General features: G+C 44.7%; 1 protein-coding gene across 1 annotated transcript in view; it reads left to right on the top strand.

Annotated features, from left to right (window-relative positions):
• The first annotated feature begins 2,604 nt into the window (after nucleotides 1–2,604).
• Nucleotides 2,605–21,860, top strand: part of RBM38 (RNA binding motif protein 38) — a 32,452-nt gene continuing 13,196 nt past the window's right edge. The window contains exons 1-3 of the mRNA XM_027848736.1: nucleotides 2,605–2,845; nucleotides 4,186–4,309; nucleotides 5,072–5,126. Coding sequence (XP_027704537.1) covers nucleotides 2,621–2,845; nucleotides 4,186–4,309; nucleotides 5,072–5,126 — 404 coding nt within the window. The 5' untranslated portion in view covers nucleotides 2,605–2,620. The remainder of the gene's footprint in view (nucleotides 2,846–4,185; nucleotides 4,310–5,071; nucleotides 5,127–21,860) is intronic.

The following is a 21,860-nucleotide window of genomic DNA, read 5'->3' as shown; positions in this document are numbered from 1 at the left end:
CTAGGCATAGACTGTGCCTAACGGCAGGCTGGGTTTATTGGGTTGGTTTCTTGTCTGTTCCTTACAGTATGTGTGAACTTGAGCAAATCACTTCCAGTTCCTGGGCCGCATTTTCCCCCTCTGTAAAATGAGACAATGGTGCATCTAATCATGTGACCTGTAAAGTTTCTTCCTCTTTTTATTCTATGATCCTCTGAATGGCAGTTTTCTTAAAAACAAAATAAATAAAAATCACTTTTCTAAGGAGGTGTAAGAATAGGTTGAGCTCTAGGGCAGCTCACAGAAATTTTGTACCACCCTAGCTCAATCATTGAAAAATCAATGTCAAAAAAAAAAAAAAAAGAAAAAAGAAAGAAGGAAAGAAAGAAAGAAAAAGAAAAGAAAAGAAAAATAAGGGGCAGCTAGGCGGCGCAGTGAATAGAGCTCTGGCCTTGGAGTCAGGAGGACCTGAGTTCAAATGTAGCCTCAGACACTTAACACTAGCTATGTGACCCTGGGCAAGTCACTTAACCCCAATTGCCTCACCAAAAAGCAAAAAACAAAACAAAACAAAACAAAAAAAACGTCAGATTCCCTAACTTTCTGCCCAATTTCCTCCTCTGTCTGGGGCGGGGGAGAGGGGGCGGAGAGGCTGAAAAGGGAGGGAAGGTGTCTGTGCCTCTCTTTTTCATCAGTCCCTTTGTTGTCTATACATCCTGCACCCCCTTCACATCTTTTCCCCCTCCCCGTTGTCTAGTCATGGGGTCAAGTCCCAGGCTATATTACCCCAGACACCTCACTACTTTTTCTTTCTCTCAACCCTACTTCCTGGGGTACAGGCCCTCATTGTATCCAAACATCAGAATTAAAAGTACATCGAAAAGACGAATTACAAAGTACCCCTCTTCTACCGCATCCCCCCACCCCTCCCCGTATTAAAGAGTTTTTCTCAAGCAAGCTCCAAGGGCACAAACTTTTTTGTTTTGTTTTGCTTTGCAAACGTTCATGTCTTAGGCAAATGACCCCGGCTGCCCAGAGCAAATCAACTCAGAGCCCGCGCGTCTCCGGCCCTAGGCTCTTTTGCATGTCTGGGAGCTGGCAAGAGCCGGGGCATCAGCCGAGGCGCCTGGGACTTGTAGTCGGCTGCGAGAGTTGGCTTGTCCGGCTCGCCGACGGTGCTCCCTGAGCCAGGCGCTTGGCGGTCCGCGTCCGCTCGGCCTGGGGTAGCGAAGCGGGGTTATGGAGAGGTTGGTGGTCCGGGAATCTCACCATGTCACCTACAGGCCCGCGCCTACGCCCGGGTTTCGCGCTGATTGTAGCAGGCAAAGCATTTGCAAATTACCTCATCCATATCCCTGACGCAGAACATAACTCGCATTTCAAAAGCAATTTAAGGTTTACATAGTCCTTACCGTGACATAGTCAATGCAAACTCTTCCTTCCTTCCTTCCTTCCTTCCTTCCTTCCTTCCTTCCTTCCTCTTTCCTTCTTATATTGAGCATTAGGGCTGTGTATGTGTATCACCTCTCTCTCTTTCTGTATCTATCTGTGTATGTGTATCACCTTCCTTTCTCTTCTTTCTGCATTAGAGCCATGTATGTCTATATTCTTTTTCTTTTGTTCTTATATCATTAGAACATCTCTTTCTCTTTCTTTCTTTCTTTCTTCCTTCCTTCTTCCCTTCCTTCTTTCCCTTCCTTCCTTTCTTCTTTCCTTCCTTCCTTCCTTCCTTCCTTCCTTCCTTCCTTCCTTCCTTCCTTCCTTCCTTCCTTCTTTTTTCTTCTATCATGAGTATCTTTCATCTGTGTATGTCGGATAAGGCTCTTCATTTTAACTTGGACTAAGAAGACCCGAGTTCCAGGCCTATTTCTGCTACTTGTAATCCGCTAGTTATACAAGATGTTCCAAAAATGCACTAAGACTTTTGGGTCACCCTCTGTGCTTCAGTTTCCTTCTCTGTAAAACGAAGGTGTCTGACTGAGGAGAAGATCTCTGACGCCCCTTACAATGCTAAATTCTGACTCCAAATTTGGGAAATCCCTTCCTTTGGGAAGGGGGGTCTCTTCCACTTCCCCGCAGACTTTTATTTTTCATTCATCACTTGCACCGGATCCGGACCTGCAAAAATCTCGCCTTTACCTTGTGTCCTAGAGAGCCGGGTTCTCTGGACCGGCTTAGGTTGGGTTGGACAGGACAGGGAGGGCAGGGCAGGGCTGGGCTGGGTCAGGGACTACGTTTCCCAGCGATCGCCGCGCCCAGGGGCGGGCTGGAGGCGGGACGAGGGCGGGTCCGAGGGCGGGAGGGGGGCGGTGCTGCCTACAAAGAGCCGGGGCTGCAGCCGGGGTGGAGATTCCCCAGCGGCTCGAGGTCTGTGTGGGAGGGTTGCGCCGGTGCCTGGGGCTTCTGTCGTCTCTTCCTTGCTGTGCACGCCTGGGGCCCCTTGCACCACCTGCTTCTCACCTCCCTGATGCGCTGAACTTGGAGCAAACAGTCTGATTTTCCCTGCATCTTGAACAGGAAGGAGACCCACTTCGGGGGATCACTTTTTTTGGGGGAAGGGGGTGGTGGGCGCGCACGCCTCGCCCGAGCGCGGCTTCCCTGGGGCCCCCGGGCTCCGTCTGCCCGCGCGGCCCCGGCGCGGATGCTCCTGCAACAGGCGCCGTGCTCGCTGAGCAGCGGGCGGCCCCCCGCCGGCACCATGCACACCCTCCAGAAGGATACCACGTTCACCAAGATCTTCGTCGGGGGGCTGCCCTACCACACCACTGACTCCTCCTTAAGGAAGTACTTCGAGGGCTTCGGGGACATCGAGGAGGCTGTGGTCATCACCGACCGCCAGACGGGCAAATCCCGGGGCTATGGCTTTGTAAGTGACCCCGCACCCCGGCTGGGCACCAAGTTCTCCCCTCCCTCCCCCACCCCCCGCCTCCTTTGGAAGCCGAAAACTTTAGGGGTTGGAAGTGATCAAGCTGTCTGCTGGTTCTCCCCATCCCGACCTCCCCGGTCGCACGTGTCTTTCCTCTAGGGTTGAACTCTAGAAGGTTTTTAAATAAGTTAATTAATACATTTGTATTCTCTGCCATTTGCCAGGGTGTTGGGATCCTCGTCATAGTACCTGTCATCAGAACTGGGCCTCCCAGTCTCTCTCTCTCCTCCTACTTTACTCCCCCACCCCCCTTCCCCCCTTCTTCTCCCCTTCTCTTCCCTCCCCCACCATCTTATCTGCAACCTTTCAGCTGGAGTTGCTGTTTGCGTCTGTGTAAACTAGCGAGCCGTTCAGTCCTCCATCTCTGAACTCGGCTCAGACTCCAGCTTTTCAACCGTCCCCTCCTCCCACTCCCCCCGCCCCCCATGGTGCCTGTTTCCCACTGAGCACATGCATAGCCCAACCACTAGGCACACTGAGACCCTCCCTGTGGCTCCTTATCCGGAGAGCACAGCTCTGGGTTTGAGTATCTTCCCTGGTTCCCTGCACCTGCAGGTGGCTCACAGCACACTTTCATTTCAGAACTCAAGACTTGGAGGAGAAAGTTTAAAAAAAAAAAAGTTTATGTGTAGTCTCCCCTAATTCTTCAAGAGGCCCTTGGAGAGAAAGGGGAGAGTTGTCACCTCTATGTTGTCTACTCCAGTGTTGTCTCCTAGAGAACCTGAAAATGAAAGGACTCCGTGTTCAAGTTTATCCCTGATTCCTAAGCTTGCCTCCTAAGTGTTGTGTGACCTCATGTTTTGCTAGCAAGCCTGTGCCTCCCAGTGGGAGAAGGTAGGGAGACTTGGTGGGATGGAGTAGCCTCTGCCTTGAGTCTGGAGCCCTCTGCTTGACCGACTTCTCACTTGTTATTTGTGATGTGAAAGTTCCAGATCTACCTAAAAGTCTTGCCCCACTGGTGCTTTTTGCTAGATAACCAGCAAAGGTGCTTTGTTGCCATTGTTGTTATCCCTCTTTGAGTGAGGGTTTTTGTTTTTGTTTTTTGCACTGTGGGCTATGCTCAGTGGCGGTGAGGAAGGTCAGAGGAGCTGTCCCAGTGGGCATTGGGTAAAGCTGATGTGGAAGGGAAAAACACCCTGAGTTCCCTTTGGAGTGAGCTTCCTCCTTCCTTGCTTACTCATTCCACTTGAGAGTGAGTATTAAGATGGGAAGACTAAGTTTATAGTACAGAAAGACCCTCTGGGGGAAGGACCCTTGAGAACTCATGTGCTTCATTCTAGGTTACAATGGCAGACCGGGCTGCAGCAGAGAGAGCTTGTAAAGACCCCAACCCCATCATAGATGGCCGGAAAGCAAATGTTAATTTGGCGTACCTGGGAGCCAAGCCAAGGAGTATTCACACCGGTGAGAGCAACAACCTTGGTTTGTTTTTTTCCTCCATCTTTTCTCTCCTCACATTACTATATTCAGCATGCTTGTCGATGGTGGAGTACAAAATGCATGTTCATCAGCCCTGCCTCATCCTGTCGTTGAACAAGCTGTTGTTGGTTATTAAGTATTCCCCAAAGTCAGAGAGGCCAGTCATCACTTTGGCATTGGTGCTCAGGTCAGAGTTAGGAATTCAGTTTGAAAGAGGTGAGCCGCACATCTAGGAAGGGCCCACTGGGGCCAGAACAAAACTTGAACCAGAGATACAATGGCAGTTCTTTTAGGGGAGCAGCATGAAAGAAGGCTGAATGAGGAGTCCAGAGATCTAAATTCTGTAGGTCAGTTCTCTGGGTCTTAGTTTCCCTAACAATTAAAAAGGGAAAAATAATTCCCCTGCCAGCTCCATGGGGCAGAATGTGGTATAGAAATGTGAGTGATTGCTGTTATTGTCCTCCAGAGCTGTGTCACTTCCTCTAGAAAACCAAAAGAGAAAGGAGAGAGAATTTTTATACCTACCTCTGCAACTAAATAGTGAGTGTGGCCAGCTCTGCCTAGAGAATTGTGACTGGATTGGGACCTTCTCTGGATCCCTTTTTTGAGCTGAGAGATGCATGTTAAAAAATGACTCAGGCATATGACAGCTTACACTTTAATCTAGTGGGTATGTATACATGTGCAAACAACCCATTAATCGCCCTCATTATTTCCTCTTACACTTCCAACATTTTGTTTTTTTAGGTTTTACAGTTGGTGTTCAGCAGTTGCACCCTGCTTTTATCCAGAGGTCTTATGGGTAAGTGAATATGGTTTTTAATGAGGTTGGGGGGGATGGGAGGAGAGAATAATTCTTGGAGGATAGGAACAAGTCCATTGGCTTCTTGTTTTTTTTTTTGTTTGTTTGTTTGTTTGTTTTAAAGAAGGCAGCAATCCATTTGTCCTAAAATTCTCCAGCCTAAATAGTACATTTGTATTCTGGCTTTACTGTGATTCGAAAGCCATGTACTCTCATTTGATTCATAAACTACCTTATTCTCTCTACAAAAGAAATAAGACCATTTTCTCAAGGATTCAGAAACTTGAAACTATGAGAAGTAGGGAGGAAAAACCCAGGCAGAGCCCAAGGCCATGAAAATAGAGTCCTTCATGGTCAGAAGTGCCACTTGCATGTGTGACCGAAGGCTGGCCACACCCCCAGAGTCATTTTAGGGCAGCCCAGCACAGGTTCTCATGCTCAGGGAGATGACAGACTCCACGTAAAGCCAAGGCTGATAGCAAATGAAAGAAACATTAGGTCAAAAATTGATTTTGGCCAGATGTTATACAGAGACCGAATCCCTAGTGCAAGGGGGCCTATTGTCTTCCCCCTTTCAATAGCGGATCTCATCCCTGCTCAGCCCTCATTCTGTACATCTAATAGGGTCTGGCAGCTGTTCGGAAAAAAGGACGAGTGTACTTCAAGAGAATAATAGACCCTGTCATACCACTTTCATTCAAGTGCCCAATGATTGATGTAGGTCTCTTTGTACCATTGCAGAAAGAGAATATTGATAGGGGTTTTCTTTTTTGAGGGATGTTGGTTGGGGGGGGTGTCAAGGCTTACAGAGCAGGATAGGCCCTTTTTTTGGTGAGCACTAGGTTACCTTTCTCTAATTGAGTCCCTGTATCATCTCCTTGGAAAAATAGTTGACATTCCAGTTCTGTTGAATCGGGGGTGCTCATATTAGGTCATATTGGGAAGAAGAGTTCATCAAGTTTAGTTGGTACCTGAACTGAGACCTCTTTCATAGCTTCTGCTTGAAGACTTTTTGTAACAGGGAGCTCATTACATCTTCCTTCTAGAGCATAGTATTATATGCTGCCCCAGGGCATGTATGCCATATGTTATATACCACCCCTGGCATATAATACTTACAACGGTCTAGAAAGGAAATAGGTTGGATGGAGGGGACTGGGGGTCAAGACAATGCTAGATTGTGGAAGGAGGCCTAGACCTTCGATCAGGATTTCAGTCTGGCCCAACTGGTGAGTCACTTAATCTCTAAACCTCAGTTTCCTGATCTGTAAAGTAGGGGACAATAATTCTTTCCCTACCTATCTCCCAGGGCTATTATGAGGATTAAAAGAGGGGAAGGATGTGAAAGTGCTGGTCCAGTGTGAGGGATTGTTATTATGAATTGGAGGGGAGGCTGAGGGAGCCACCAAATGCTTTTCATTATATGTAATCCAGGCAGAAAGCCCTTTCTTTGCTCCTCTGTGTTTCTGATCATGGCAGCCTAGGCTCACAGTTCTGTCCTTAGGTAACCAAGGGTAGAAAAAGTAGGTGACAGATTTAACCCTGTGTACTTGTACAGGTGACTGTTGATAGGTTTTTGTTTCTGTCCTCCGGCACCGGCATTTTGTTACTAATTCATAGGCAGTTGCTGTTTGCTGCATATGACAACGTGGACTCTAAATTATATATTAGTTGCCAAGGGACAATAAGGAGAGGAGTGAATTTGAAGAGGAGGATTGAGCATCTAGTAGGTAGGTGGATGGGGAATCAGCTGGCTCTGTATTTGCAAGGATCAGTAAACTCAGGAACTGGGCTGCCTTCTGCTCTGGTGGTTTTCTCAGTCGCTGAAAGTACAGTCAGCTAGAGGGGGGAGAGGGAGAGTGTGTGTGTCTGTCCGTGTGACCCTGAGCTGCTAATAGCTCCAGGCTCGGTTTCCTAGGCAAGCGGTCAGGTGTTTGCTTGCTGAGCCTGAAGAGTTCGGCCGTCAGCGCCCTTTTTGTCTTTGCCCAAACAATTGGGGAAAGGGAAGCAGTCTGACTCAGCTTTGCTTTTGTCTGCCTGGAAAAGCCAAACACAGAACGAGGAGGTCTGATAATTTGGTGATTGGTGTGGGGGTGAGGAGTGGCTTGGCATCGGGGCAGTCTGGGCTGCCCTGCCGGCAAGTGAATCAGCCGCCCCCAGCTGCCCCTTGCACCGGGTTCCTCTCCGATAAACTTTTCAGGCTCTCTCCTGAGTTAAGTAGAACACATTAATAATACTTTTCAGAGAATCCTCGGATTTTTTTTTAAAAGACTCTAGTGCTGTTTTTTTTGTTGTACGGGTGTGGGTCAGTTCATTTCATGAACATTTATTAAGCATCTATTATATGTGTATATAGGGTGCACATATATGGGGGGTACATATGTAAAAATATATATGTCGTATGTTTGTACATACACAAATTAGTGTTCAAAGACAAAACAAACAAAAAACAAAACTTCTACTCTCAATGAGCTTCTTATGGGGTAGGGAATAACCATCTATATGGTGCCTACTATGTGCCAGGCACTGTACTAAGTGCTTTTTGCAAATATTATCTCATTTGCTCCTCATACCAACCCTGGGAGGTAGATGCTATTATTTTCTCCATTTTATAGTTGAGGAAACTGAGGCAAACAGATATTAAGTGACTTGCTCAGGGTCACACTGTTAGTGAGTATCTGAGGCAGGGTTTGAACTCAGGTCTTTCTAACCCTGGTCCAGTGTTTTATCCACTGAGACACCAGATCCCTCTAATAAAGAGATGTAACTTTAGAGAGTCAGTATAGTATGGAAGAAATGATGGTGGCTTTGGAGTCAGAGGATCTGGAAATAAATGTAGTCAAAGTAACATAAGAAAATTGGAGGAAAGAGGGAGCAGTAACAAGTAGAATCAGAGAAGGCTTCTCGGAAGAGGGTGGCATTTGAGTAGAACTCAAGGAAAAGTCAGTTTCTGAAAGTTGGCAATGAGAGGGTACATTTCTAGGCACTGGGGACAGCTTTTATCAAGCTGTGGAGGCAGGAGATGGTGTCATGAGTTCAGTGACTAGCTAGTAGTCCAGTTTGCCTCAGAGTCTGCAAAGGGAAAGAATGTGAAATAAGGTTGGAGCTAGGTAAAAGTTTATACTTATGCATATACACGCTGCCTTTCCCCCCAAATAGGATGTTAGCTCCATGAGGACAGGGACTATTTCATTTTTGTTTTTATAACTCCCATGCTTCACATAGATGCTTGTTGATCGATTGATTCTACAGGTCCTTTTAAAAATTAAATTTTCTTTTTTTCAGTTAACTAGAATTCCCCTTCTTACCCTTTCCCCTTCCCCACCTCCCCCATTGAAAAAGAAAGAAAAGCAAAGCCCTTCTAACAGATATGTCTAGTTAAGCAGTATATACTCCCCCCCATTGTCCAAAAAATATGTCTCTCCCTGCACTCTGAGTCAGTTGCCTCTGATAGGAAGTGCTTTAAGCCCGTGTGTGTAAGCACACAAGCTGCCCATCTGTTATCTTTTATTCTCACTTCATGACCAGCCTGCCTCCTTTTCTGATCATATATTTCTTGAATGATATTTCTTTTTTTTCTGACTTTATATTTTTAACTTTATTAATTTATTTTGATTTATCAACAATCATTTCCATAAGCTTTTGAGTTTTACATTTTTCTTACCCTCCCTCCCTCCCCCCCTCCCCAAAACGGCTCGCAATCTGATATAGGCTATACATATACATTCCTGTTGAACATATTTTCACGTTAGTCATGTTGTAAGTAAGAATTAGAACCAATAGGAGGAACCACCAGAAAGAGAAAACAAAATAAAACAGAAGAAAAAAATAGCAAATAGTATGCTTCGATCTGCATTCGAACTCCATAGTTCGTTCTTTGGATGTGGATAGCATTTTCCATCATGAGGCCTTTGGAGGTGTCTTAGATCCTTGCATTGCTGAGAAGGGTTAAGTCTATTAGTCTTCACATAAAATGGCTGTTACTGTGTACAACGTTCTCCCAGTTCTTGAATGATATTTCTTATACCACTTGTTCATAAGTCATTGTATTATGGCTATAGGTAGTTATAATAAAAAAATACATAAGTACATCAAGGAGGTATAAACCTTGGCAAAGTGTTATTATCTAGAGTAGGGATTCTTAACCTGGATTCAGAGGGTCCATGAACTTGAATGGGGGTTGGGTTGAGAATTACATCTTTATTTTCACTGATCTCTAACTGAAATGGAAACTGAGACACATGCATTTATTAAGCACTTACTATGTGCCAGGCACAAAGTGCTAGGGATAAAGAAACATTGCAAAAATAAAGCTAAGCCCTACCCTCCAGGAGCTTACAATCTAATGAGGGAAGACAACACATACAAAAGGGAGCTGGGGGTCAGGGGAGGAACTGAGGAGGCAAAAGTACCTGGTGAATTTTGAAGTATGGAAAGTCATAATGAAGGTTGGCTGGCATGTGCCCCAGGAGGAACACACCAATGGGAGAAGGGGGCTGGCAGAGCTGAAAGGATTCCAGGGTGAAAAAGCTTAAGGGACTGATGGATTTCCAGAGTGAGATTGTAGATGAAGCATGGTGTCCAGAATGAAGGGCAATGAAGATTGCTTGTCCTTGGACCCTCCCTAAAAAAGGAGGCCTTAGGAGGAGCTTGTCTGTGGGAGAGGGGGGCTGCAGGCATAGCAGAAGAAAATGTAGCATTCAATTATGATTTCTTTTAAAATTTCTTTTAAATTTAAATTAAATTTCGTTAATTTAAATTAAATTTAAAAATTAAATTTCTTTTAAAAAGAAAAACAGTTCTTTAAAAAAAATTCTTTTAAAAAAATCACAAATATTTATAGATAAGTTTTACCAGATGCATTCTCTCCTCCCCTGCAAAGGTTAAGAATTCTTCCTCTGTTAAAGGCATCAAGGAAGGTTTACTGTAGAAGGTGATAAAAGTTGGGTAGGAATTAATAGGATAGGTGATCTCTTTACAACAGAAAAAAAAATCTGTTTAACATGTAAATCACAACCATTTTGATCAACAGCTGCATGGTACAGTGGAAAATGTGCTGGCTTTGGAGTTGAGGCCCTGGGTTCAAATTTTACCTCTGACAGTAATTGTGTGACCTCCTAGTTGCTTTGCCTCCCTGGGTTTCGGATTCCTCAATTGTAAAATGAAAAAGGTGATAGTCTGTAAGATCCTTTTCAGTTCCAGATCTATGATTCTGTGATCATAAAAGATTCAGCCATGGTTAAGAAGACCTTGCAAAGTATTAAGGGCTTGTTGTTGTTGTTGTTGTTGATTTGTTTTTAAAGCTAGAAGGGACCTTTAGAGATTATGTAATCAAACTCCCTCATTTTATAGACCAGGAGACTCAATCCCAGAGAGGTTAGTGTCTCGCCCCAGGTCACATGGATAATCTACCAAGCTCTAAGTTGGCTTTTTATTTTTTTACTTTTTAAAGAGATCTGTAGAATATAACTGCTAGTGATACTTAATCGCAGATATTTCTGGGGTGAAAGCCTAGGAGTTTTGAACATCCCTGAGCAGAATAGCTGAAGTGGGGCTGGTTCTAAGACCACAGAGAATGTAGGATACTGGCTAGCAGAGTTCCTCTTTGCCATTTCCATGGAATGAAAAAATCAGAAAGTCCAAGGCTCCCTGAGTGGGGTAATCACTCAGGCAAGGGCTGCACTTGGCTTAGGCCTAGCCCAGGGGTGTCAGCAGTCAGCGACAGAGGAGACATCTAGAGCATGAGGTCTGTTTTTGGCCTGGAAGCTCCTGGAAATACCTTTGTGGGTGTTTTCTCCAAAAAGTGCCATCCTGCACCTGAGGGTCCGGGAAGCCTTTCTCAGCTCTGAAGCCAGCAGTGATCCCCCTGGGTCTTGTGTTGAGGGGCCGGGAGGTGGGGGGAGAGGGGTGGAGGAAGCAGGATATGGAGCTGCTTTTAGGAGCCGAGGGCCTTTCCTTCCTCCTTGCTGCTTCTCCTTAGAAGCTGCTCGCTTGGAGTAGAAAGGAGAAAAATAAAGATAGAAGGAAATCAACTTTTATCTCTCTTTTGTGGTGACACTTTCTCAAACAGTCACATGGGTTGTTTTTACTTTCAGGATGCCTTTGACAAGTGGCATCCTTGTACCCTCTTTCCCCGCCTCTTCTCCTCCCACCCCAGCCCCCCCAGTTTCCTGTTGTACAGCTTATTCGAAGCAAAGGTGGGGGTCCAGGGGCACAGCCCTTCTCCATCAGGAGCCACCCTTGGGGGCAGCCTCACCCTGCACCTGTTGTTTGCTAGGCCCAGTAACAGAAGAGAGGGTTTCCCTCCCCCCCTTTCTTTTGCAGTTATTTTCAGCAGTATTTTCCAAGGGCTTGTTCCCAAGCCTAGGCCCCTCCCATTCTCCTACTGGCTTACACGCTTGCCATTTAGAAATATTTCCTCTTATGCTGGGTGTGAAAGAACACCCAGGCCTGAAGCTCCAAGAGGCTCTCTTTCCAGCCTAGCCCTAGACACGCAAAGTATGGAGTTTTATTTAGATGTTCTGCCTACAGGGTGTTGGAGGGAGCCACTTTGCGTTCAGGCACCATTGGGCCCTGGCAACAGATGGCAAACCCGTTAACCATACCGCCTTGTTCCCATCAGACCCCAGAGAGTAAAATCTTGGCACAGGCCACTTGGAGCTCACTCGTCACAGCTGAAGCTGTGGGTGATGGGTGGACGGCACCGTGAGGGGTGAAGGGATCAGAGCCAGAGAGGATCTGAGGACAAAGTAAGCATCTGAAAATGGGCATTTTAGAGCTGGAAGGATGTCTTTGCAATTAGGGGTAGGGTTAGTTACAGGTTAAGATATCACGGGGAAGCTTTCCCAGGTAATTAGGGAATAGGTCATTGGGAAGATATAGGATATCCTAGAATTTTGAGCTGGTTGGGACCTTAGAGATCTGGTAGCTGAGGGCCTCTGGTTCTAAATGTATTGTTTTCTGGGTTGTTGTTGTTTTTAACTACAACATTACCATGAACCATTATGGCTCATCCATTTTATTGATTGTTGCCTCTGATGTGATGCCTGGCACCTGGTGGGGAGGGGGTCCTTTACTTAGCACTATGGTTCTCCTAGGGCAGCTGGCCCCCACCTGACCCTGTCCATGAGTTGCATCTCTGCCATGAGGTAGGAGGAACTTCTCAGTCCCTGGCAGGATCAGTGGGGACAGCTTCCAAACCTTTGCCAATTTAAGGCAGACCTAGAAATCTGTTTAGGCAGATGAAGATGTTTCCATTCAGCCCCTTACTGGCTATCTGTACCCCCCCCCCCCCAAATACATGACCACATAGGTGTACACACACACACACACACACACACACATGCGTGCACGTGTGTGTGTATGTGTGTGTATTCCATAACATTTGTTTAATGGATGAATGAAAAAGCATTGCTATGTGCCATGCACTGAGTCAGGAAGACCTGAATTGAAATCCAAACTCAGACAGTAGCTGTGTGACCCTACACAAGTCACTTAACTTCTGTTTGCCTCAGTTTCTTCAACTATAAATTGAGGACAATAATAGCACCTGCCTCCCATGGTTGTTGTGAGGGTCAAGAGTGAGAATATTTGTAAAAAGCACTTAGCACTGCCTAGCTTTCTAATGGCAACAACACAGAAAGGGAAATGGTGGCCAGGAAGAGGCCCTTTGGTCCAAAAAAGATACAGAGAAGGGGAGTGAGACCTTAGGGGAGAAGACTAATATATCCTGCCCAAGGACAAGGCAAAATTGATTTGATCATGATTGCTAAAGTGAGGAGTTGTGGGGAATGGCAGAGAAAATGGGAAGGAATTTCTGTCGTATGAGAAGGCTAGAGAGTAGGAATGAAGTGAAGCTTGGCTGGGACTTTGTCTGAAAGGAGAGGAAGCCACCAGTGAGGAGAGCCAGGGGCTTTGGGGATGAAGTGTGGCCCTCTTATTGCTTGTCAGAACCTTTCACAGACGTTTGGTCTGTGACTTACAGTAAACCTTCCCCCCAAAACAAAAAATAATAACAATTACAATAAATATTTATAAATAACAAATAAGAAATCTGTGAGTCTTACATTAAATCTGTTAGGGAGGGTAGGATTTAGGGTTGTCCCCATTTCACAGAGTATACTATACATCCATATGTACATACGTAATACATATCTGTCTAGGTAGAGATATACATAAGTGAATAGATGGATGGATAGCTATAGATATAGGCAGCTAAATGGTGTAGTGGCTGGAGTACTGGGCCTGAAATCAGGAAGATCTCAGTTCAAATCTCACCTCAGACACTTACTAGCTTTGTGATCTTGGGCAAATCATTTCACCTCTGTTTGCCTCAGTTTCCTCAACTGTAAAATGGAGATAATAAGAGCACCTATCTCCCAGGGTTGTTAGGAGTGTCAAATGAGATAATATTTGTAAAGTGCTTAGCATAGCGCCTAGCACACAGATGTGTGTTCTGTTCCCTTCCAATAACCAGTAAGTATTTATTGGTGGGAAACAGGCTGGTGTAGTAGAAAAGCACTGGATTTGGAGTCAAAGGACCTGGGTTCAAGTCCTGACTGAGGCACAGTGATGATGCTGCTGTTATTATTATTGAGTAGTATTATTTATTTGTTCTTATTTAATGTGGGAGGTGGGCTGGGGGTACAGAAGAAACATCGTAATAGCTCACATTTCTGTTTTTTAAAGGTTGACAAAGAGTTTTCCCAATTGCAATTCTGAGGGGTGGTGTAAGTCCAGGAGGGGTACCCACATTTTACAGATGAGGCATTTGAATAATAGAGATGTTAAAAGGCCTTTGCCCAGAGTCATGAGTTTTATAATTATTGCAGCTGAGATTCAAACTTAAGTCTTCTGATTCTAGGTCCAGGATTCTCTCTATGGTACCAAATTTTCTCTCTAAGTCTTGACCATTACGAACTTAAAATTAACTGGGAGAGGTGAGATGGGCTGCCATTTTTTGAGAATGTTGTCTTTGAGGACGGACTGCACGAACTCTGACATTGTTATCAACTCTAAGGTTCTGTGACTCATGACCCAATACCAAACAGTACAAAATAGGGTATGTCAAGTCAACAGGCATTTATCAGGTGCCGTCTGTGTGCCAGGCACTGTGCTAAGCCTGAAAAGTGCTTTGCAAACATCAAAGGGCTATGTAAATGCTAGCTATGAGTGTTACTAAATCCTTTACCTATATCTATTTATCATCATCTATCAGAGCAGTGGGCATTCAGAGGGAGTTACTGAGAAATGGAAGAACAGAGAGGTTAAAACATCTTGACCTATTCCTACAGTTGATTTAGGAAGGGGATTTGTTACTTCACCTTGCCTGGGATAGCTGTCTTCAAGTATTTAAAAGGCCGTCATGTTCCCCCAGCTCCACCTCCCAACCTTCCACCTCTCCAGTTTTCCCTTCTCCAAGCTCAACATTCTCACTTCCTTCAACATCACCTCATAAGACATGATCTTGAGGCCTTTCACCATCCTCTTCCTGGATGCTCTTCAGTCCATTCATTGTCTTTACTAAAATGGAGCTCAGTACTCCCAAAGGGGTCTGACCAGGCCACCTCCCTGATCCTGGTCCTTATCCCGTTCTAAATGCAGCCCAATGTTGAGTTAGCTTTACTGCTGCTATATCCACTGTTGACTCATGTAGAGCTTTGCACGGCACTCCACTCCAAGGTAGTTTTAGATGAACCATTTAGCTACATACACACCTCAGTCCTGTCTGTGAGATTGATTTTTGAAACTAAGTATGACTTTACATTTGTCTCTATTAAATTTCATCACAGAGTCCAAGCTTATCAAGACCTTCTTGACTCCTGGCATCCAGTGTGTTAGGTAGTATTGTTTTAAGTTCATGTCCTCTACAATTCTGATAAGTATATAAGCGTACCATTTGTGGCTTAATCTAAGTCATCAGTAAAAATATTAAAAGGCATAGATTTCTGGGACACAGTACTGGAAACTTCCTTCAAAGCTGACTTTTTGTTTGTTTGTTTGGACTGTTTTCAGTGGTATCAGGAACCTCCCGATGAGGAAATTCTCTTGTTTTTTGGTTTTCGTTCAGTCATTTCAATCGTGTCTGACTCTTTGTGACCCCATTAAGGGTTTTCTTGGCAGAGATGCTGGAGTGGGTTGTTATTTCCTTCTCCAGTTAATTTTACAGATGAGGAAACTGAGGCAAACAGGGTTAAGTGACTTGCTCAGGTTATACAGCTAGTATCTGAGGCCAGATTTGAAATCAGAAAGAGGAGTCTTCCTGACTCCAGGCCTGGTACTCCATCCACTGCACCACCTTTTAACAGTGCTAATAGGCACCTATTCTGTGATTTAGTTTTCAGTTTCTTAGAGAACTGAGAGGTTAAATAATTCATCCACGCTCACATAGCCAGGATATGTCAGAGGTAGGATCTGAACCCAAGTCTTTCTGTCTCGGAGGCCAGCTGTTTATGTACTACACCATATTGCCTTTCTTTTCAAGGTTTTATCGCGCAATTAATGACAGCTTTGCTGGGGGTGGGGGGGTCCTGTCATAAGGCCAGTTTGGAGTCTACGTAACTGTACTATAATTTAACTCACATCTCCCCATTTTCTACAACAATAACTTTGTTAGATCTTTGAAATCTAGGAAAACTCTGATGTTTTCCCTTGATGGATTGGGCCAGTCAAGTAACCATGTCAGAAATGGAAATGACCTTTTCTTGATCAAGTCGTGTTGACTCTTTGTGACATATCTAGGCATGGGAGAGTGGGTGGGAGATGGGGTAGAACTGACCTGGAAGGTTCTGGGCATCTTTGGTGGTGGTAGTGGGGGTAGGAGTATTTATAGAGACTGTACCTATTGTTGGCATTCAGAGAAGGGGTAATGAGGAAATTGAGGCACAGAGGGGTTGTAACTTCCTCAAGATTAACAACAAATTTAATAAGTACTTTCTGTACCAAGTACTAGGGATACAAAGAAAGATGAAAGCAATCCCTTTCCTCAAAGAGCTCACACTCTAATGAAGGGCACAACTTAAATAGTAAGTTACTGATGGAACCCAAATCAGGCCATGCAGCCCTGACGTGGCCCTTGGGTTCCTCAGACCCGGACCCAGGACTATAGTTTCTGTTTCTCCTTGGTCTTCAGAACACTTCACCTCTGCTTGCCCAGACGGCCATCCAGCAGCTCACGTCCCCAGGGGCTTTAGAAAAGTGAAATGAGTTCATCTGACTGTGTATATATGCGTAAGGCTGTTTTGCATTTTAAGAGACGAGTGTTATTCTTGCTTTGACCAAGCTATTTTTTGCTCAGTGTTGCACTTCTCGTTCATTGTGATACTGTCATGGACTCTTCCTCTGGAGTCCTAGCTGAAGTCTCGGGTCTGTCTGATTCCTCTGGTTTAATAGCAGCAATGATCTCTCACCTTTGTCTAGAACCTTACGATTTATAAACTCAGTTAAGATCTATTACCCCATTTATTCCTTCTTTCAAAAAGATGGATGTTAGCCTCATCTGGTGAGAGGAAACTGAGATCCAGAGAGTTTGTGACTTGCCTGAGGTCACACGATTAGTTGGGGTTTCTAACCGCTAAGGCATTGCTCTTTTCATCGTATGACACTTCTTTGATCCCAGTCATTTTATCGGGCTTTTTCTTAGCCAAAAGATCAGGTTTCTACATCTGTCTTTGGTATGGATTAGTGGGAGGGAAGAGGAAACACAGACGGGGAGGAAATACACTGATGTAGGGTTTATTTATTTTATGTTTTTTTTTTTGGGGGGGGGAGTACAAAGGTAAACCCAAGATGCTTTTCTCTGTGCTTTGTTTGAATTGAGTAAGGTATCTAGTTGTCACGAAAAGAAAATGGCGTTGCTTTGCTCTCCATCAGTGGCCTTGGTGAGGTGACTTCCCCAGAAGACTCTGGCCCTACACATTCAGGAAGAAGTGAGGATTTGAACCTCCAACATCTTTTCCGTTGTATTGTACTCAGTTTCCAGGGTGATGGACTATGTAGCTCTCGTTGCCTGGAGAACAAGGGAGGAGGGCAGGGTTAGCTCTGTTTGTGTTTGGGCCGTGTGGCTCACAGGATCATGCCCCTTCTCATGACATCGTTCAGGTCAGACTGCTAGCAAGATAATTCCATAACCTGCCTGTGGTTCAATGTGGCTTCCTAAATTTTCTTAGCCGTAAGTGATCCTCATGACCAGAGGAATGCAGAAGATTCCTTTAGAAACCCCCCAGTGCTTTCCTAAGGTCCAACAAAAGACGGTCGAGTACATAAGGCTTACTTTTTTCTACTTGTCTGAGTGAGTTTGAGTAGCTTCTGTGGATTATTGATGCCGGGCCCTTCTCCCTGTTAATTTACAGCACCATCTGCTCACTTAAACATCTGTCCTCTGCCCATCTGTGTTGGTTTCTCCCCTAAGGGGGATGACTTCCTTCTAATAAGTAGTGTTGTAGAGCAATCTGCCGACTCTGTTTGGACCCAGATCAACACATTCCTTAAGCCTGCCCTTAACTTGGCAAAGGAGAAATAAAAAGTTTTCTCTAGAGAGTGACCAAGAACACAGAGAAATCTCCTAATTGGCAAATAAGTTCTCAACCAAAACTTCTGGCAGGTTACTTGGTAGGTCACAGCAATGATGGGGAAGAGATTGGATTTGTAGGTAACTTTTAGTTTGGGGAGAGGGGGGCCTTATTAGAAAAATTAATTTTGCTGAATTATTAGGTTGATTTCTGAGTTGTCCTTGCCCCTTTCTTGGGGCCTAACGCAGTGACTTTGGGAGAATGATTTACTTGGACTTGTCCTTTTTTAGGCCCCAGAGAATAGATAGACAGCTATGGTAGTCCTAGGGTAGGGGTCAGGACCTCTGGGTCCCCACCCTGGCCCTGTTGTTTTGTGCCAGTGGCCTCATGTTCAAGCCTCTGTTTCTTCATCATGAAAGGTGTTGGATTAAATAATCTCTGAGGTCCTTTCTAGCTCTAAATCCTATGATCCTTTAAATTCCTTGGTCCATCCCATAGCCATGACCTGAGTCCTGAATGACTCATGCTGAGACTATACTGACCTGTCAGGGATTCAGAGGGAATGTGTGGGGCTTTTTGGTTAACTCCTTAGATTTCCTTAAACCACTTTGTGGGATCCAAATGTCAGTTGTCATAGATTTGCACTGTTGGAGGGTACCTTAGAAACATCATGGTGAAGTGAAGGGGCACAGCATTTGGAATCAGAAGACCTGGGTTTGAATCTCATCTGTTATAGTAGGACCTTGGGGTTTAGTCATTTCCCTTTTGGGCCTTAGAGTGTTCATTTGTAAAATGAAGGATTAGGTTAGACATAATCTTTTTACAAAACTTGTGATCGAGTCCAATGTACCCCTACCCTTTTACTGTATAGAAGGGAAAATGGAATCCAGAGTTCTTTATTGCCATAGCAGTAGAGTCCTATTTGGCCCTCCCCTCCCCCCAACCCCACATTTTCCAGGTCGCCTGCTAGCTTATAATGCTCGAACATTCTGGTGATGGGCTGTTTGTCCAAGGGTTTGACTGAAGCTTGGCTCAGAGGGTGATTTTCTCCATTGGTTCAGAGTTGGGGCTTCTGATCCACCCAGATGCCTCTGCCTAAAGAAGAGAGAAGTCATGTTCTGTAGCCCAAGCCTGATGGGTAGGGAATGTAGAGCTGAATTGTTATGCATTATTCAGGCACTGTGGAAGTCTGTCATCATATCCGGATCATTACGTAGCAACCTAGATGTCACCGGAGGTGGAAAGTGCCAAACCACCAACACGTTCCTCCAGCCTGAGCAGGGAGAATGTGAAGTATTTGGAATCACACTTATTTACTTAAAGCAGTCTCTTTTGAGCAGCGCCACTCTGGAAGCCAAGTTCCTCTGACGGGCGTCCTGGGTGTGCATGCCTTTGCCAATGAACATAAAGGACTTTGTTTCTCTGTCTCCCGAATGGAGGTCACTGCCAGGGGGTGGCATTTGTCTCTTGGGTGTTGTGCCATTTCCAAGAGGCCTTTGCATCTGAGTGCTTGAAAGATCGGAAAATGGACATTTCTGGGCTCAACATCTCTAGAGTAGGCGGTATACAGAGCAACCAGAACTCATCTCATGCTCCCCATTTCACAAATGCCAGTCATTCCCATGACTTGGGGAGGGCTTTTATTAATTTATTAAAAGGGTGTCCAAGTATCCAGAAGTTTTGAACCCAGGTGGTTAGAAGTTTTTTTTTTTCTTTGAACCAATTGGATTCATGTGGTAGGAATTTCCCTTCCTTCTTTCAAATAAAGGCCTTTTTTTCCCCTCCATTGTGTGATTGTGTTCTTGTTCTCTCTCTCTTGACCCTCTCTTTCTCTTCCCTTTTTCCTCTCCCTTTCCTCTTCCTCTTCCTTCTCCTTCTCTCTTTCTCTCTCTCAATCTCTCCCTGTCTTTCCCTCTACCTTCTTCTCTTTCTTTTACCCTCTATCTCTCCCTCTCCCGTTCCTTCCCCCTCCTTCCTTCCCCTTTTATCTCTCTTCCTTTCTCTTTTCTTCTCTTCACTTTCCTCCCATGGGTTTAGTGATTTAGTCGTCATCTTTGTGCAGATGACTCACTGATCCATATATTCAGTTCTAATCTCTCTCCTGACTTCCAGGCCCTCATCAATAACTGCTTGTTGGCTATTTTCAGATGGATGTTTTGTAGGCATCTCAGTCTCCTGAAGATCAAGCTACAGGAACTAGGGATGTTTAACCTGGGGAAAAGAAGCCGACATTGGTGTGGGGGTTGGGAATGGGGGGAGGGGGATTTGATGATAGATGAATTCAGGACTTTGAAGGACTGTCATGTTGATCTTTTTAGCCTCAGAAAACAAAACAAGGATCAGTGGGGTGGAGGTTACAAAGAGCGTAATTTGATCTTGATGTCAGGAAAAACTTCCTCACAAGTGGAGCCTTTCCAAAGTGGCATGAGTCCCCGTGGGAGATGGTGGATTCCCCTTCATTGTAGGCCTTTTAGCAGAAATTGGATGAATGCTTATTGGCTATGTTATATTGAATATTACTTTGGGATATAGGTTGAACTAGTTGATTGCTGAGGTCCCTTTAAATTTTTAAAATTCTGTGATACTTGAAACAAATCTCATTATCTTACATTTCCTAAATCCAACCTTCCTACAAATGTTTTTCTTTCAGTTGAGAACACCACAGTCATTCTACTTATCCAGGTTCAAAACCTTGAAGTCATTCCTGATTTCTTTTCTGTCCTTCACTGCCCCCTCCCCGATATTCAGTCTGTTACCAAGCCTCATTAATTCTGTCTTCATAACATCTTTCGAATCTGCTCCCTTCTCTGTATTTGCATCTTTATCACCTCTCACCTGAGCTATTACATTAGCATCCTGGTAGGACTCTTGGTGTCTAATGCGTCTCCTCTCTTGTCCATCTTCTATACAGCTGTCCAAAAAAAAATAAATCTTGAAGTATTGGCATGAACGTGTCATCATGGTGCTCATGAACCTTTAGAAGTTTCCTGCCCCTTGACTACAGTACAAACGCCTCGCCCTGGCAACAAAGCCCCCCATGGTATTGCTACCACCTACCTGTCAGGCCTATTTCATGTTATTATTCTCTTGTATACATTTGACATCCAGCAGAAGAGGCCTGCTCGATGTTCCCTAAACTTGACATTTCATCTCTCTGTGATTTTGCCAAGAATCCCTAGTTTCATTCAAGGCCCATCTCACATGTTACCTCCTATGGGAAACCTTTTCTGATCTCCCTAATACTTAGTGCTCTGTCTCTCCTCAAATTTTCCTATATCTTTTCAATCATATTAAGAACCTACTATGTGCCAGGCACTGGGGATGCAAGTAAAAGGAACGAAACAACCACTTCCACCTTGCTGCTAGTCCCCAGCTTCTCCCATTCTCTGGCTAAATCTGTCCTCCAAGAAACTATCTTGCTTTTGTGTGAGGGCATTATTCTAAGTCATCAGTTCTCCTCTTATACTTTACTGTCTGACTTCTGATGCAAAATAGCATCCCCCAAATGCTCAGGTACTGTGGATGATGGTCCATGAGTCCTAGCCTCTCTCCTTCCCCTTTTTTGGAAAAAAGCTTCTTGGTTTTAGACAACAGTGCAACTGACTGGAAGGGTTAGGTACAATCTTTATGAGTTTAATCAGGAGTGTGCATGTATGATCTTCAAGTCTGTGAAAAAAGGTAGAGCTCTCTTTAATTGCCATCCATAGGAAATGAAATCTATAGCTACTCTGGTATTAACCAGGAAAGGGAAAGGTGTGTATGATATAGAACCATAGAATTTCTGAGTTAGAAGTGACCTTGTAGAGCACTTGACACATGAGAAAACTGAGATCTAGAAAGAGGTGGCTATTAATTAACTGGTGAATTAGAGGTGGAGCTAAGCCTAAAATCCAGGTCTTTGGACTCCTAGTTCCCACTGTCCAAGATGGAAAGGAAAGCCCCGTATGTACTGGAAAGAGGGCTGTGCTTGGTCAGTGAGATGTGGATTCAAGCCCTATCTCTGTTGCTACTTAGCTCCATGATCTTGGACAAGTCTTAACCTTTCTTATCCCCCTTTTCCAGGTGAGGAAACTGATACTGAACATGTACTTCCTGCTTCACAGGGTTGTCTCTTGGAGCGTCCTTTGTAAACTGTAAAGTCCTGTATCAGCGTGATCAGTTGTTCCTCATTACTTTTGTGATGGGATCTGAGTAACCCTGTGCTTCTGGGTAGCCTCTGTTCTGA

Source organism: Vombatus ursinus, unplaced genomic scaffold (genome assembly GCF_900497805.2).
Source record: "Vombatus ursinus unplaced genomic scaffold, bare-nosed wombat genome assembly UNPS02000580.1, whole genome shotgun sequence".
Taxonomy (NCBI): domain Eukaryota; kingdom Metazoa; phylum Chordata; class Mammalia; order Diprotodontia; family Vombatidae; genus Vombatus; species Vombatus ursinus.
Note: the sequence above shows the minus strand (reverse complement) of the source record. Positions and strands in the feature narration are given on the sequence as shown.